At 40.8% G+C, this 17,716-nt stretch overlaps 1 protein-coding gene across 1 annotated transcript in view; it reads left to right on the top strand.

Annotated features, from left to right (window-relative positions):
- Positions 1-992: 992 nt before the first annotated feature.
- T265_09837 (hypothetical protein) overlaps positions 993-17,716 on the top strand; it is a gene marked incomplete at both ends in the record, with an annotated part of 32,214 nt that continues 15,490 nt past the window's right edge. The window contains 7 exons of the mRNA XM_009176023.1: positions 993-1,937; positions 1,970-2,031; positions 2,065-2,140; positions 10,398-10,567; positions 11,504-11,773; positions 14,236-14,418; positions 16,327-16,438. Coding sequence (XP_009174287.1) covers positions 993-1,937; positions 1,970-2,031; positions 2,065-2,140; positions 10,398-10,567; positions 11,504-11,773; positions 14,236-14,418; positions 16,327-16,438 — 1,818 coding nt within the window. The remainder of the gene's footprint in view (positions 1,938-1,969; positions 2,032-2,064; positions 2,141-10,397; positions 10,568-11,503; positions 11,774-14,235; positions 14,419-16,326; positions 16,439-17,716) is intronic.

The following is a 17,716-nucleotide window of genomic DNA, read 5'->3' as shown; positions in this document are numbered from 1 at the left end:
CTTTGTTTTGGCCTGGATCGTCCAGTCCTTTTATCTCCCATAAACATGGGGTGCAGCACATAAGGATCACCAGAGTGAAGTAAAGGACGATATTTGACCTGACCCGAATAAACTAAGTCATGATCCGGTATGAGCTGAGCTAGCACGTGAACTGAACCACCAGGTTCATGCGTTTTTTCGAAAGTGCTGATGATTTATCGTGCAGTAAATAAAAGTCAAGGTTTTTCGGAATTCATGATCATTATCTCTCGTCCGTGGAACCATGGCAGTCTAAATAACGGCCGTGATTACCATGATAGCAGACGATTGGCGATCACTCACTACGGAAGTGTGGCCTATGTAGAATGCAAGGTGGCAAAATTATTTCAAACCGCATGGAAACAGTAGAAAGAATGCTTAAGAGTAAGTCTCATTGCACCAAAACCTACGCAAAGTCTTGGCTGGCGTGTGAGACAGGATTGACCAAGATAACCTTGCCACGTCGTCCTCCATTGGCAAAAGTGGCGATTGGTGATATTTCCGAGGGCTTCAGACATATAGATCAATATACTGAAAGCCAGTGTTCATTTTACGACTATCCAGAATCATCTAATGAGGACGTTCCAAAAAGTGATACCATATATCATCAAACTTCCATTAGTCCCATGAGGCTAAGTCAAGCAACCATAACTATTAATGATTGTGCAAAATGTATTGCCGTCGTGACAACAGAAAGCAAGCAAGACCACTCAATTAAAATTGTGTCGAAGGTTATTTACACACAACTGCCTCTTACAAGAGGTATTCTTCGGACCCCGATTGAAAATTACTCACCAGTCGCGATTTATAAATGGAAAAACAATTGCATGAGTCGGGATGATGGAGGGGAAGATTGTCCAAGGCATCATAACGTGTGCGTTATCATCCTCGCACAGGCAGAAGAACGATGCAGTGATGATGGAGACTGGCAACCGAGTGCTTTTTTATCACCGATTGTTGTAGTAGAAGTCGGAATGACTTTCCTGTCACCAATCACCTTCTCGGAACCAGAAATTCAGATTCTCCACATCATTGTTTCACTACGTAAGGAAAAGAACCTGAAAATGATAGCCGCTGGTTTAATAACGTACAACAGCAACAACTATTCTTTTGAAGAGCATCGTAATTTAACCCTTGGACCAATCAACCTCAAGGCAAATCAGGCCATTATGACCGAATTCGCGAGCAAATTGTCAGAACCGAAAACCTGTCACCTAATGGCAAGCAAACTGCCGTCTCCTTACACAAGAAGTGGGAGAATATTCGCATTCATATCGTCCAGTAAAATAAAAAGAATGAAGTTTCAAGTGGCATTTGTCCCAGTGAGGTGTTATTTGAATCTGTGGTCACAAACAGTCGAAAAAATGAAGGAACGCTTGTCTGGCTCACTTAAAATAACACCAATAATCTCCTTATCCAAAAGCGTTGCATCTTGCTCCAAGCTTCCTGCTAGCATAACGAACATGCGCTGTTTGATTTATACGCCAACTAATCTGAGAAGAATTCCTGGGTCCCAATTCCTGGCAGATTATTTCAAACCACCAGAGAGGGAACACGCAATGATTGGGCGTTATTCATTGAAGTCAAATTATTTAGTGACTGAGCGGGCCCAAAAGCTAGAAATCGCGCTTTCATGCAAAATAACCAGGAAAACCGCGGGAACTGTGCCGTCACAAATTCACAGTTGGACTGAAATCCTCAAGAAAAATTGCAAGACACAAGGAAGTTCGACCCCGTATACAGACAAGTTTGCTGTCGCACATTATTCCTGTTCGACTACAAATGGCTTTGTCATGCCTTACGCGGTACAGAAATGGATCCCAAATACTTCTTCTAGGCCTAAAACAAGTCATCTAATTCAAGGATCATATTGTACGGTGGAACTAGACACGTACAAAATGGACCGGATAAGCGCAATGGTAACTAAATAAGGTCTTTAAAAAACTTTTAGGATCCACCGTCCCCGGAAAGACACACACTTAGCACAGCTGATAGAGAAGATACATTGGTTCAGTAAGGAGAGTTTTATTATGAAAAAACTCTTAGTGATGCTTATGTGACGTTATCAAATGACAGACTCTTTGGCAATAATCTGCTGACCAATCAAAGGGAACCGTTCAAGGTAAGTCAAAACGTCATCATCTTTTAGCTTGTCAGATGCCACATGACACAGTAGTTGCATTATAATTATGTGACCGGGAAAAGCCGTACGTCAGTGATCCTAAGCACTGTGTTCGAGCGAAAAGGGTTAACCGCCTTAAACCTTTGCATTCTACTTGTGAGGTATGCCAGCTGTCTGTATGGCCTCTGGTGTATTTATCAGAAGGCATATTAATGCAGCCATTTTACTGCACAAGTGAAATAGCTCACACAGTGATGGTCCTTCAGAAGTACCTCCTGAACGATCTTAGTGGTTTAGATTGAGAGTTTGGACCCTTCACCAAATTTGCTGCCAATTAAAAAAACACAATATCACTGCTGATTAAAAGAAAAAAATCCAATGCACAGCATTAATGCCTGCTACATCAAGAGCTATTAATATTAATAGACAAAGATCATATCGATGCTGATGTTACCAGTGACGTTATCAGTGTCACCAGAATGTTTCACGCCAAAGTTACAATCTAATAAGTACCTTTTTAGGTTGAACTTAAACGTTGAAGGTTAATAACAGTGAAAGATTATTATTATCGTTTTATATTTAATTCATTAAGAACAGATTAATAGACAGTCTTTTAGGCCACATGATGATTGTGGCATCTAAGAAAGCTTCCTTAGAAAAGTTAACCAATAAAACACACTCATGCCATCGTGACGAGCGTTATGCAAATCCTATCATTTATGGCTCAGTTCAGAGTCTAGCAGACTTCACCAGTTCATGCTTGCCTTACCTGAGTCTTCTACTGAGCCAAAGAGGCATTTGATGGTGCTAGCTGTCAAGGCGTTTTACACACAGTCACTCAGAATGCGCCTCATCTTCATTTGTGTGTGTACTTTCTGTGACATTCTAGAGACCACTTACACTTCGCCGACAGTTCAAAGTCTACTCACTGTAGTTTGATGAGGTAGCATATAGCAGTCAATGACTAGATCACGCAACAAGTTGGTTCTACAAGCGCAAAATTATATAGTAAATCTGTCTCGCTTGCAACCTTGACCAACAACATGTTATATTCTGTATTGCACGCACTCAACAATTCTATGGATTACACACGTTAAAAATTCCCACAAATGGGAAGACGCAAACCAGTCGTTGCGTACAAAATGCAAGCGGCGATTGGAGCTACTTGGAACATGTGCAGCACGTAGAGCACGAACAAATCACAAGACGCAAACCAGTCGTTGCGTACAAAATCCAAGCGGCGATCGGAGCTACTTGAAACATGTTCAGCACGTATATCGCGGACAAATCAGGTAGAAGTTGCAGCAAAGAAAAGCTGCAGAGAAAAACACCATACACGAGTCCGAAAAAATCAAGCTTGTGCTTCAAACCATAAGTTATTTTCAAACCGTCATTCTGACATTGTATTCTTTTTAGTAAATTGTGACGAACTTTTGTAGTCACCATTCTAAAATCCTTCATTTCATGAGTGCTTGTCACGCTCTAATAATTAAATTTATTTTGCTGCCACTGTAGCACTAACGGACGGATGAGAAGAACAAAGTGCGATCCTTGTCTATAACTCTGCGTGAATAATTTTGCTTTTGTTATGTAACAGAAAATCAATAAAATATTGAGTAATTTTTCTAAACTAGAGCTGCGCAGTGCATTTCATGACGCTAGATTGATTTCATCTGGTCATGGGATCATGGAAATTCATTTGAATCCAGGATAAACCTCAAGATTGTCGTACTACGTCAGACGCTCTCCGTGGACTACACCGCAGTGCTCTGACTGGGTCGATAAATACCTCAACTGAACGAGATTGGAATATTTCCACTTGCTTGATTCCAGAGGGTTTCTCCATATTAAAGGATAATATATCGGTCCAGATGCACCACCTTTCAAATCAGCATCTAAGAGCGAAGTCAGTGCAACTATTGAATTTGATGATTTTTGGTTAGAAAACATCATGACGCAAATAATATCACTAAACTCTACGGGAGTAATTGCTCAAATAGAACCTATGATCCTCATGTAGATATGACGATGCCTGATTGCATTTGCGGGCTTAAGCCAAAACACTGGAGAATATTCCTCAACGTTGTTCTTTTTCAGTGTGTGTGGTAAAAAGACTGCAGCAGAAAACAGCTTATTATGAAATACTATCTCTTTCTCCTTAGATATGATAATTCTTCTTCGTAGAAGATATTTTTATTGACGTGGGAATCCAGACTATTTGTTGTTGAGTCTAGCTCACTGTTATTCGGCTGGTAAATCAACGGTATAAATTTTATTATTTTCCTACAAACCTTCGTTGTATACTAAGTCGTACATGGAGGATCTATTGTCAGATCAAAAAGTGTGCATTCATTCCGGTATTCTCTTTATTTGCTTTGTAACTATCTTATTTGCATCATTATATAAAAGGCGCGGGATTACAACGAGCCACATGTGAAGCCACTTGCCAACAGATATTAATACTACTAAATGTGGTACCGCTTAATCAATTGATTGTTGCAGGTTATTTCCCAACCTCGTTATCCTTCCAGAAGATATTAAGCACTCTTTTCCCATATTTCGTGTATTTATGAGAACAGACGGATTAACCAAACCAAGTGCACTTTGGAAATTCAAGAATATTAAAACTGTGGGCCACCTATAATTATGGCGTTGTTTTAGCGCCTGGCAGGTTGTAGTGTTTTGATCGGCACGGCCTCCGCTAGGTCACAGTCCATCTTGCCGATTTCAAACCAATGCTTTAGGTGGTGAACGACAAATGACTCTTAGAATCTCTTTACAACTGGAGTTGAGTTGATCCCTTTGTAACTTCCGCATTCATCTCTAGTAACGTTTCCGAAAACGGATTATATTACTGATTCTCATTGGCTGTTTGGAAAAAGCTCTTTTGTTCGAACGGAAGCAAATAAGTCAAACAAGCGCTAGCTGAGGATTGCGCTCTTATCCTTGAGAGATGATATTGAAGATTATCCGGACCAGAAACTCGTTGGCGTTTGGAAGAATATTTGAATGATAAAATTCTGAGGCTTCAAGTTTTTTGTGTTTTCAACTTTGAGGTTTCTAGTGCACTTCCGGTATCTGGTCAGTCAGTTACAAGTGGCCACGAGGATTGTTGCTTGAAGCGCTCGGCCAATCGGTCATGGCATCTTTATTCAACAAATATTATCCCTTTATTTTATGACCGAATCCTTTTGTTCACCGGGTTCCTACAACGACCAGCTGCACTGATCAAGCAAAGTAATCTCCTGGAACGTTTAACTTTTTGGGTCCCATCTGCTTCCTTGGTTTCACACGTTCACCAGCCTTGCTTTCGACGTGCAAACTGGGTCCTATTAGAAAGCTGATAATCTGTTTGTTTGACTTATGCTATGGATGGACAGAAACCGTCCTTTTAGATCCAAAAACGTCATGGTTCAACACGATATTTAATGTTTTAGGGGACCTGGTAGCGGTATACCACGGACCAAATTTCACAAATTTTGCAAGTATATGTCGGCATCGCCCAAGTAAGAACTGACATCCCGTAAAGGAGCGGTGGGGTCAGAGTTCCGGAGACGGTTCTGACAGATTTTTCAGACTGGTCATGGAAAGCGAAAAAAGTTTCAACTTCTGACAAATTTATGATCAAAATTTACCTGTGATCCGGATATAGTTGTGTTCAATTTTTTAACCGCAACAATGGTAAATAATTGGGAGAGTATCAACCAAAGTTCGTTGCTGTAGCGACGATAAAAGGCGCAATGTGGTCAAAGGACTTTGATTAGTTCTAAAGTGAGTACTGCATAAATTTGGCCAGCAGTCGGCACATAGGTGTCCCTCGTCGTTGTCCATATCTACTAAATCCAGTCCAATTCAGCCACTCAGCTGAACCCCAGAAATCTAAAGACTACTTCACTGTACGTTAAAGTCTATAAGCGTTTAGCGAGCGGTAACGTGCATTCCATATGTCATAAAATTTTCCGTATTTGTCAGAACCACACTCCTCCGGAGCGTACGCAGACACGACAAGACGATGGTGGACAAACGACCGACAAGCAACAACTTGCTTGTGAGTGGCTTTCAACGACGATCCTAGAAGAACAGCAGAGAGGCAAGCAATGAACCCTTTGCCCAGAAACTTAGTGCCAAACTAACCTCCGTACATCTCAACACAGTAGCGTCGAAATCGCCAAAGGCCGCAGCCGGAAGCTAGTAAAAACGCTGTATTAGTTAGTTCAGTGGCTGTACTTGTATCTCGATTCCCTAGTCCCGAAACGCAGTACATACAAATTCCAGGCGGATCCATTATGGAGTAAAGAGTAACCTGTTTTTCGCTTAATTTGGGTGCAGAAATTAACTGCAGCCAGACAAACCCGGTGATGTGACTTAAAGATTGGTTTTGGGATATCCAAGTTTATCGATACCGGCTGACTGGCAGATGTGGCGGACAAAACCAATTCACAATTAACGGGAACGTCAGTCCTAAGATGTTGACTTACAGGAAGATTTGCATTAATAGGTTGGACGGCGAAAGGGAAAAGTATGCAAAAAACGGTGGACTTAAGATGTGAACTGCTTTAATTTACCAACCCTGAGTATAATAAGCAAAGTGATTCATCTGGTGACATTAAAGGATGCGGATTTAACTAGACAATATTTACACCTTTAGAAATCATGGTTGTTCGCCGAATCGATACTGTCGGGGTGCTAGAACCTATAGAGAAGAAACATTATGGCTTAAAGCCCAAGCTCAATCACAAGGCAGCGGTGTGTGGTGTGAGCTGCTAGTGCGTCACTTTCGTTGAAGAACAATCCACAGGCAACCTGGAAATAAGGCAACCAGGAGACCTTTAACCATTCACCAACTCAACATGATGAGCTGTGAGTGGCGATGAACGTCACATAGCATGGGTCAATGGATTACGTAGGTAAGAAAATGTTTTGCTTCTTCTTGATAATCAAACTTCTAAAAGTGTAGCTCAAACTTGTTTTTGACGCGGAAAGTAACCAAACAAACGACAACACTAAAGGCGCATAGACAGGTGGATTAAACACGAAAGAAGTAGATCGGTTGCCATATAACTTTCCTAGCCCTCGTTTCAAATTAGTCGTCAAGCAAACTGCTTCAGTGCATTCAAACTATCCTATAGGGCAAGCGGATGGCACAGTTAGGGTCTTCAAGAGTATATTTTAAGCAATTAAATGACAATGCTACTAGTCTACTGAAACCAATGCCATGCAGGCAAAACGAATAACCAAGACTGCTCCTGCTTATTTGTGTATAACAATAAGAAGTTAAACATGGGGAAAATTTAACACTTTTTATTCTGTAGCTCCGTGTACCCGCCATACAAATGAATCACAGACGAAATCAGAACTGAAACACATAAGCAGAAGAAGGGATTTGAAAAAAATTTGGTCAAAAAGAGTGGGTATTTTATTTTCTCAGGATTTTATTTCCAACCACCCATTGAACATTTCGAATTTGGGAATTTAAGCTGCTACTTCACTAAAAGAAGAAGTAAACAGTAGTAAATATCGTGGTAAACTTGAAAAAATATGACACGGTTGAGTCCATACTCAGAACAAGGTGCAGTTTAGAGAATTATGTCCTCATTAGGTTCGCTTCATCTTTTTTTCGCAATAGGTGCACTGACAGTTATTTGTTGAAAGTCACGATTTCACAAAATTACCACCTAAATACTTTGGTGAGATGGATGTCTTGTACCGTTCCCCTAGATGACTTGAAAATTCCTTTCAGCTGTTGTGTGTATCAGCCAACGCGCTGATATTTTTGAGCTTTGCGAAGATATTGCACCAAAAGCGCCGTAGTCTTGCCCCGTCTTAAGTTAAGCGGCCTTCCATCATAAACATACGTGGCCGTATTGTTGAGAATTTCGAATAATATGAGCCAGTTACATACGTCATGGTGTTTTTTATTAGGACTAACATCAAGTCATAAAGTGTTTATGAAAAAGCATAAAAGAAGCAAGAAGCAATGCATAACTATGTTCGGGCCACTAACTTCTAGTTTACTGAAAAAACAGAATACTTGATTTATTCATCGTGGCTAAAAGATATCAGTTGTAATCGGCAACCAATTACGTTGTCGACGGCACAGTCATTTATTTAAGAAAGCCCATAAAAGATGAAATAATTCCACTTCCTTTTAATCTACTACTGATTCAGACAAGAAGCACTTTTGTGCGCCGACTCGCGTTCGTCATAGGTTTCCGCACCGAACACTGGTTAATTATTATGCAGAAGCCATTTTTTGCCAACACGAAAAACGTTTTGATTGGATAAATCATCCAAAGACTTACTGTACAAGGTAAAATGCTTAGGTTGACCAAAGTCCCCCATATTGAGTAGCGCTGAGGCCTGTGTTGGGACTTGAATCAGCGTAAAGAGCTTTGTTTGGTATAATCAGCCGCCCACGAAATTTGAGCAAAATTTTCATTAGTTACTCCAGTGAAATCAGAATGTCAAATCAGGAAAACGAAACTTCAATGTTGCGGTAGCCTCAAATTCACAATCTGATTCACTCCATGTTTGATTATCTTATGGGATATCATCAAATCCGATCTGTCGGATAGTCATGCAAAAAACTACTTGTTGGCGCCTTCTGCTTAAAGTTGTTTGCACCAAATGTTCGGTAATGCCTTGAGTAGAAACCGCACGGATTCACGGATTGTAAAATCCTTGGCAGGATCGCAACCAGCGCTTACAGAGCGCTATGAAGCGCTGTCTTCATTCAATAAGGCAGTCATACAATGGTAGAGTCAAGAAATTTTCATGGTGCAACAAACGGCATACAAAAAGTGACGGTCTTTAAAGTCGCACAAAATTTCGGTGTGTTAAAGTGGGCACACACTTATCCATGCTCATCAGCATCATCCTCATTGTCAGCAAAGTTAATATCAGAACTTTTGATTCAAATACTGTACAACGAGTTTGATTCGGTTGAGAAAAGGCAGTAAAATAAAGCAACGGATGAAATATAAAAAATGGAGGTAAACAAAAAGGCACAATATAACTTACACAAACTGAGTAATACAACAGCGATTATGGGCAAAAAGAGTGGGTATTTTATTTTCTCAGGCTTAACGAAAGCTTGCTTCCGTCTTTGGCAAGGTCCAGAAAGGTATCATTTCTCCCTTTCCCCATCCGGGGCCTCAAATCACTTTTTTCAACAGGTATCGATGAGAGAATGAGGGTGAGCTTGTTGCATTATCGATAGGCCACTCTCGAAGGAATGAGGGGAGATTCATGATAAAGAGCCGACAAAAGTTGACTGGCAGCAAATCGCGTCTGTGTTCTGGTCTACAGTGTGGCAAGAAGTTTAATCCCAGGGTATGTGACACGTCAATTGAGAGGCTGTTATCAATAACCCAAGTGTGCTCAGTTTAGACAATTTTAGGGAATTATGATAACTCACTGTATAAATTTCTGCGTCTACATCATTAGGTTTAAAAGTAAGTATCCTGACTATCTTAGTCCTGCAGCACAAGTCCTTAGAATGTTACTTATACCAATTCGAAAAAGGGTTTTTTTCTAACTCATTCCAGTTTGTAACGAGAACTGCTCAAAATGACTAGCTCTATCCGTTTGCGTAATTGAGTTATTTCAATCAACCAAAGGACAACAATCGTAAAAGTCTTCCGGGGAACAGGAATAGCTATACATGCGGCCTATTCCATCATTAAATAAAAAATCATGTCAGCACGTAGATTTTTTGTCTACCTATGTTTGTTTCCCGTTAAAATTTACAAGGGGTACACTTAACTGTCTCCACAGAAATTAAACTTTCCAGTCAGAGGCCGTTGCTTGAAATTAGGTGAAAATAAAAACGCGTTACCAGTACAGCACCCTGCACATCTGATCCACCAGTCCACTCATTTCTATTCTTGAAAAGTCCTCAAGCTCTGTCAGTTGCTTCCACAATAATTCGGGTTCTGCTTGACTTCGTTTGCCTTTGAAGTGGCAAAGCAATAGCCCCTAAAGACTCGTCAATTTCGATCCCTTCTTATTAAGCTTCAATATTAAGTATCCTGAACTATCCTTCTACTTATACCAATTTTGGCAAAATTCACACCAACTGTTTGGTTTCACGGTAAGTTCTGCGTCATTTTTTGTCTGTTTTTCATCTCGAAAACAACCGTAGTCAAAACAGACCGATACTTGTTATATAGCCTCAGTGTTTTTTTTTACGATGTGGATCTGTTGTCATTCTTTGATTGGCTGACTTTTACTTTTACCATTGGCCTATAAATTTTAGTCTCTGGCTTTGCCAATCACATACGAACAACGCAACGAAATCCGTTCAGCTCCAACAAGTACCATACCTCAAGATCAGATCTATCTTCGGCCTAGCCCTCCTACGTTGCAAGGGAATAAGTTGTGTCGAAGTAGACCGCGGGTCAAAAGTCAACAACATGGCAAACAGAGGTGCGTAAACCCAGAAAAGAAAAGTTCCACAGGTGTGATGTTCATTTTGCTCCAGGAATAAGATTAAAGTAACTGAACCAAACCATGTTATATTTTTCGATTTACCCCAGTTAACAGTTTATTGAATAACATCAAGTGTTTCGCACAATGTGACATATCTTTGGAGCAAATAGCCTTTTTGAGCTATGAGAACAATGTGAACTGTTCCAATCAGCAGGCAAATAGCAAATAAACTATTCGAGGGAGACAACATACTGATGTAAAGCTATTTTCAGTGGTAATAAAACGCAGGTACGAAGGGAGGGACCACTCAACCAACAGCGCACTGAAGATGTCTCCTCGAATGTTGACGAAACGTTTGCAAATAAATAACCATGCTCGGCGAACACATCAACAGCCACCTGATCAATTACCAACTGATCATAACTCTTGGAAAGCAACCCACTTTTATCTTCTCCTAATTTGTCCGAAGTGAGCGAAGAAACCCAGTTGCGATAAACAGTATGCCCCATAAGTACCCAGTAAACTTCTGTGTGCTCAGAATTTGCGGAAACTCTCTCATCTCCCTTTGTTGCCTAACCACAAAGCACTGTTGATCTTTCGGTAAACAAGCTAATATGGCACTATCCGGTTGGTTTTCAAGGGATCCTGAAGCGGCACGTATGAATTTGGTTGGGCAAATAAGGTGATTTTCTTAAGTGATGAATTTATTTTACGGTCAGGTTGAATCAGCAACCGAAAAAACTTGTAGACTTTGCGAACAAAACCAGTGGTCATTTCGGTCAGGCTTGTTACGAAAGATGCGATGATAAAGCCAACTTTCAATTTTCAGAAAAACTAAATATTCTTGTATCGGTTACCTGCTATGAAAGATCCAGAAGAAGTGATCACGTTCATTTTGCTCGAAAAGACACGTCTTATTTGACTGAATTTCAGCGTTGTTGCCCACTTCAGTGAAACCGTTCAGTCGCAAGACTGGCATTTCACAGATCAAGGAAGATTAAAAGAATACCCAAACCACCATTTACATGAAGTTCCATGCAACTCCAGTGACATCCTATTGAACACCGAAGATGAGGTGAGCGAATCGCGCTGTGAACGCCGTTCCAAACACTGGGTACCTGCAGAGCGAGAGAAGGAGGGAAATTCTATTGAACAGGTACAACGCTTTGGTGACAGCAGTGATATGTGCTCGAAGGCTGTCAGGTAAAACATTGCGAACCACTAAAATCTACAAGTTTCTCTCTTGTTGTGTTCGTTTGATTTTGCCGGTTTCCCGAACTCATTGTTGAAGTCAACCAGAATGGCCTGTCATAAGAACTTCTAACAAGCTCATTTGCTAGTGCATACTGAGCTGCTACCCACCATTTGTGGCATGCATGGGCCAATAAGTCAACCGAATGTATTCATCCGGAATGACGAATTCTCAAGGATATTCAGTTGGATTTACAATCTCTCCAATAGGATATATAGGGTCAGCTTCTTTGTCAATAAGCACATAACATTTTCACTTGGTTGCTACACTGTGGAAATCGAGCATGCAACTTTTGCTGTGCTGTGGGAGTCTGCACTCACAATATGGAAGAAGTTTCTGTGTCTGGTGCGTTTTAATTCCGCAATTTTACAGGACGACCATGCATCACAATGACCGCCATTTAGCCTGCTAAAATTTCTTGAAGAACTTACGACTGCTCATTTAGGAATGTCCTCAGTGATAATAACAGACTCCTCTCGCCGGTCCATCGTCTTGATAGTTGATGTGTGCGTCGTAGATTAATAAAATGAGGTAGACTGTTAGGCTAACGTCTGTCAAGTTATATAAACCATTTGGATCCCTAACTGGTCTAGTTGTTAGAGGAGACTCAGTGCCGTGTGATTTTCGGTAAGATATTGTTTTAAGTCAGGGTATGGCATAAGCTGATGTAATATTGCCGCATCTGACGTTTTCTTACTGTAACTATCGTTTCTCAATGTGTAACACAATCCAATTATGAAGAGTGCCAGACATTCTGGCAAGATTATTTGTGCTCATAAGGTTCTATGACATTATTCCTAGGGTCACCAAAAATAACATGGCGGATATCAGAGCCATGAAACATGGAATGAAAGAGTAAGGATGCTCTTATATATTGCTGTTGACTGCCTAGAACTGTCCGGCAAATCCATTGAGCAACATTGAACATAGAGGTTTATTTTCCTGCTTTTGAAGCTCCAAGCGACCTTGGGAGCTTACTGGCACAAGGAACTTAGCTCGTATTTGACATCTACATTCTTTGTTCTGTGTGCCAGATCCAATGTTGTAATTAACAGAGAAAAATGTAAAAACGAAAGTTACGACCCACTCTTCCTCTTGCAATACTACTTAAAGGTTTAAATGAACTCCCTACACCCTTTCTGTGAAGTTCAAGATAACTGTTTCAGATGGTCTGCAAAGGGAAGGAAACGCACGATGCAGTAGTGTGTCTTGATTCAGATATTGTTGGCCGTTGGTCATTCGTGTGCGCCGAAGGTGTGTTCGCGTTTGCTTTTAGGAAGCTGGTCCTGGGAGCTTACTGGCGTTAAGGTGTTTCCCAAATTATGTATCTACGCGGTCATATTTCATCGAGCATGTGTTTGTCAAGCTTTTAGCTGACCAGGTAAAGGAAAGTCATTCCCGCGTTTCTTTACAAGAAACAAACCCCAGGATTCTGAAAAAAATGCGATGTTGCACCTGCTTAGGACAATAAACTAGAACATTATTGGACAAGGTGAATAGGTGCCACGGAAACAGGAAGCGGACTATATTCTCACCTTCGCATTTCCCGAAGAAAAACGTAATTAAAGTAAAGTAAGCATTTCCAGGGATTATGATGTTGGCATGTCTTGTCGAATGGATAAGACTGCTGTCACACCAAGAACACCAGGACAGAGTACCGATTAACTGCACGGTTTCTTATATAGGATCAGCTGCTATGAATACTGAGCGAGATATATCAAACAAATATCTAGACAATTCTAGATCAGGTTAGATGAACACAAGCGACGCATCCGGTCACCACCAAGAAGCCTAAAAGCGTTTTTGGAACTAGAACATTATTCAGCGGTGGCCGGACATGCCCTAATAAGGATCAATGTCGACACTGAAGCAATTCACTACTGCCTTAGGTCTGAGAACTTTCAGCAATCAATACAGCCTAAGAATGTGTCAACCACAAATACGGGAAAAGATGTCATTCAGCTGCGTCAGTTTGGCCTCATGTCAGTGTAGTTATGGTTGTAAGAAAAGTTACATCAGTCGATAAGTGGTCACAATAGTGGCATCGTTCACCTTTGACTAACTGGGAACAAACAAAAACGAGTGATTGCAATTGTGCTGTGTGGCAGAGGCAAACCGCGCTGTTGCTAGCAAGAAAAGCGCTTCTCATTGCTTCCTATAGCCTGGCTTTCTTGCTAACTGACCTGGCGTTGAATGAGTTGTCACTTCTTCTACATTCCAGTCGGAATGTTCAGCTCTATCCCGCAGTTTGTAAAAAAACGTTCTACAGCAGCACCAAACAGGTTTGCAAGAAACGAATCCGCATAGGTTGTTGATACTATGCTTCCTATTCAGTCGATTGCAAAAGCCTACAATAAAACAGCGTGATAAATAAATCAAATGTGGTCCACATATTTATCATTGTGATTCACAGTTCATACAACGAGGGCCCATACGAAACAGAAAAACAGGCAATATGCCGGGAAACCAAGTGGTCCACAGCGGAGTCAAGAGCCAGAAAAAAATTGACCCATGATTCCAAAGGTCGGGACTCGCACTTCAAAAAGGCTAACAGGATGTCAAGCACATCCAGAAGCTCTTCACGCTCAGATTCAAGGTATGTTATTCTAGACGTTCTTCCCTATCTATCTTTTACGTTACTTTTGTCTTTTCCTCTGAATTTAGTGTGATGCGACACCTTCAGTATCACGTTCTCTATAACGTGTATAACGTTTCGTGTTTTTGAGCAATAAAATTCATATCACCTCCGATTTTATCAAATTTTCAAAGAATACCCAAATGCCATAGAACAATCAGGCACACGTCTTTTTTCTGGCCAATAACAATCCGCAAACTTTTATCTTTCACTAGAACAACTATTATGTCAGGTGCATCGACGTGGATGGGATATGATGCAACACATTGCAAATTTGGTGCTGAGAAATAGTTTAACTTGGGTCCCTTTGAGAGCCAAGTTCTGGCTGATTTGGTTTCTCTACGGTAGAGTTGGGTCTCACTGAATCCCCTCGGTGGGTATTCCTGTAGTTCTGACCAGACAGTCCACTCTGAAGGATCTTCTCAACCATTTCTGACACAGATTCTCGTCAACCCTAGGTTTGTGAGCTTGAACGATCAGGATCAACTGACTTCCTTATTTGACAAGTTGATAGTGTTTTGACGTCAGACGCAAAACGGAAAACTAAAAAAAAATGCAACTCCAAGGAGCGTTGAAATGCTAACTATTTCAGTGCGACTTTGTCTTAGTGGAAAAGATACAAAGCTGATTTGCTCCACCTAACTCCATCAAATTATGAGGCACGTTAGTTGTGTATTATCATCCAGTGTACACTTTTCTCAAGGTAACTATTTGTAATGGATTGACGGACCACATCGTTGTTTTTTCGTCTACCGCTTTCCGGTGCACTTTTTTGACTCCCTTCTAGGTAGTTTTACTATACTTAGGCCAAAGGAAAAAACCCTGTCTTTGATAATGGAAATGTTAAATGACGCATGAAAAACGGATAAAATGAGCCTGGGACCGGCAGATAATAGCGCAGTGAAAATCAATGCAAAAGATTATGCAATTGAGGGAGTACGGTGATATTCTATTTTGGAATATAAATCATAAAAGAATATGTATGATTGGGAAAGTATACTTTGGGTATGTCACAATCAGTTGTCTTTTGGATGGCAAAATTAGCTGTTCAGATGAAAGCAGCCATGACTTAAAACTTTCGGTGAGACCGGAAATTCAGAAATTCGGCAACACAGCCACGTTAAAAAGCACGATATTATTCACTGAAAGTCTTTGGTAATATTTAACCGTCTGTTTCCCGGATCTGTCGCCTGAGATAACGGTGCTCCAACGCTGTTATCGATCCGCGCATGTAGAAGGGTTTTAACGTAAAAAGTACTAAATTAATTTTTGCGGACTATTCCACCGTACTATACGGTTCTGTGCGTACAATAGTGAGTGACGAGTGCCTAGCTATGGTCGGATATGGCTGTCTCGATGGCTACTTCAAAATTTTTTTTCATCTTGGATATGAACTTATTGAGATATCAAACGTCCTTTTAAGCGCTTTTTTCGTTTCAGAAGAGCTTGATAGAAAATCGGTGGTTTTTATTTGGGCAACGTTTCACTTTTGACCAAAATGGCCAGGTTATAAGACAGACGGGGAACCAATCAGTGAGTCCTCTGCAGATTGTCACATTGGATCAGTGCTGGGTGTCAATTAACGGTTCTTGTCCGTTAGTGTGGCTGTCATAATCTTGCTTTGGTGGATTGGAAGAGTTTCAAGTTAATTCTGACCGGGTTTGGTTCGTTAATCTTCCGCTTCAGGGTGATTCAATTGATGATTCCCCTCGGATACCACTGGTAGACTTTCCTTGGTCTTTTTGGGATTGTGAGTGTTGCGGCAACTTAGATGCGTAGAGGATAGGTGGGTAAGGTTAAGTGAAATCCAAATGATGACTACTCCTCCTGATAATCGCACACCAACTCGTTTTCTTTCTTGTTCCGAAGCGCTCCAAGTTTCAGAAAACCGCGCAAGAAAGAAAAGGGAGAGCGAAGACATTCCTATACAAGAAGGTCCGTTAAAAGTCTTTTACGTCAATATGAACGTTTGACAAAGCAGGTAATGTCCGTCGTTCCCGATAGCTAGGTTTTCTCACAACATCAATTTGTTTCATTTAGACCAGTGGTTATGCGATGGCGTGTACACTGTGCCTGCTTTGGTACATACTGTACTGCAAGACAGTTTTGTTGGGTAATAAAAAGTTGTTCACTCTTTGTGTTCCACATTAGTTGAGACCAAACGAACAAACATTCAGCAGACCAATCAGGTATCAACTTGTGCTCTAGTTGGACAGTCGTTTCAAAGTGATACTCTCAAAATAGGCCTAAGAATCTTTTGGAATTTTGTATGGAACCTTTGGGTAAAACAGGAATATCAGTTCTCTGTATTACCCATCTAGTGTTATTCTACCTAATCGTGTAGTACTCAGAAACAAATATGTCATTCTATGCCTATGAATCACCAATTAGCTTACACCGAAGATTTTCCATGATGATTTTGAGGTAACATAACTGCCATTGTCTCATATTGTTTGTTTAACAGAGCGGTGGGATTACCACAGATAATGGAATTTTTTTATGGGTATCTTGTTCGCTGTCATCAGTAGCTCACAAGGTCTCCAGTTCTGTTCAGCAGCGGTACTCATTGTGTCGAAACTCAGTACTTCTGAGAAAAAAATTGTGACCAGTGTTATTGAAAAACAGGCGCTCACCATTATTATTGCATTCTCATTCAGCATCACCACCACCCCACCAAAGCATGCTTTTGATGAAAATTAGACGTTCCAACGTTGTACTGAAATCTCCTGCTATTAAGACGATACCTGAGTTCTTCGTGGTGAACAATGGTGTAGCTAGTTCTCGATAAACGTTTTCGATAAATCAGATTTGGCACTTGAAAGTAGGCGCTATTTTCACCAGTACCGGTTGTGATCAGAATGAAAAGTCAGGCAAAACGGAGTAGGTTATTTGAGCCATTCATTCGGGCACCACAATCTCAGTTTGCTAGCCTAGAGCTATGCCGACACGGAAACAACCAGCACAAAAACAACTTACTGGTTTATCTACTGTAAGAGCTATTCCGGTAAAAGCCGCATTAAAAACAGAAGAACAGGACCTGGACAGCGGACGCCGATTGGTAAGTGTGAGCCGTGACGCGCTATACGCCAGTTCTATAAGTGCCTAACTGACGCATCTACATCTGAGATTTACATAATGGGACTGGATGGGATTTAAGAGATAACAGTGAAGAAAGATGTTTCCATAGTTCACTTATCATTCCTGGTGTATATTGCGAAAAGAGTGAGCATGCTAATCCCATTACGAGAGAACCGATGTA

This window comes from Opisthorchis viverrini (assembly GCF_000715545.1).
Source record: "Opisthorchis viverrini unplaced genomic scaffold opera_v5_310, whole genome shotgun sequence".
Classification (NCBI taxonomy): domain Eukaryota; kingdom Metazoa; phylum Platyhelminthes; class Trematoda; order Opisthorchiida; family Opisthorchiidae; genus Opisthorchis; species Opisthorchis viverrini.
The sequence above is the reverse complement of the archived record's forward strand: the minus strand, read 5'-3'. Positions and strand labels throughout refer to the sequence as shown.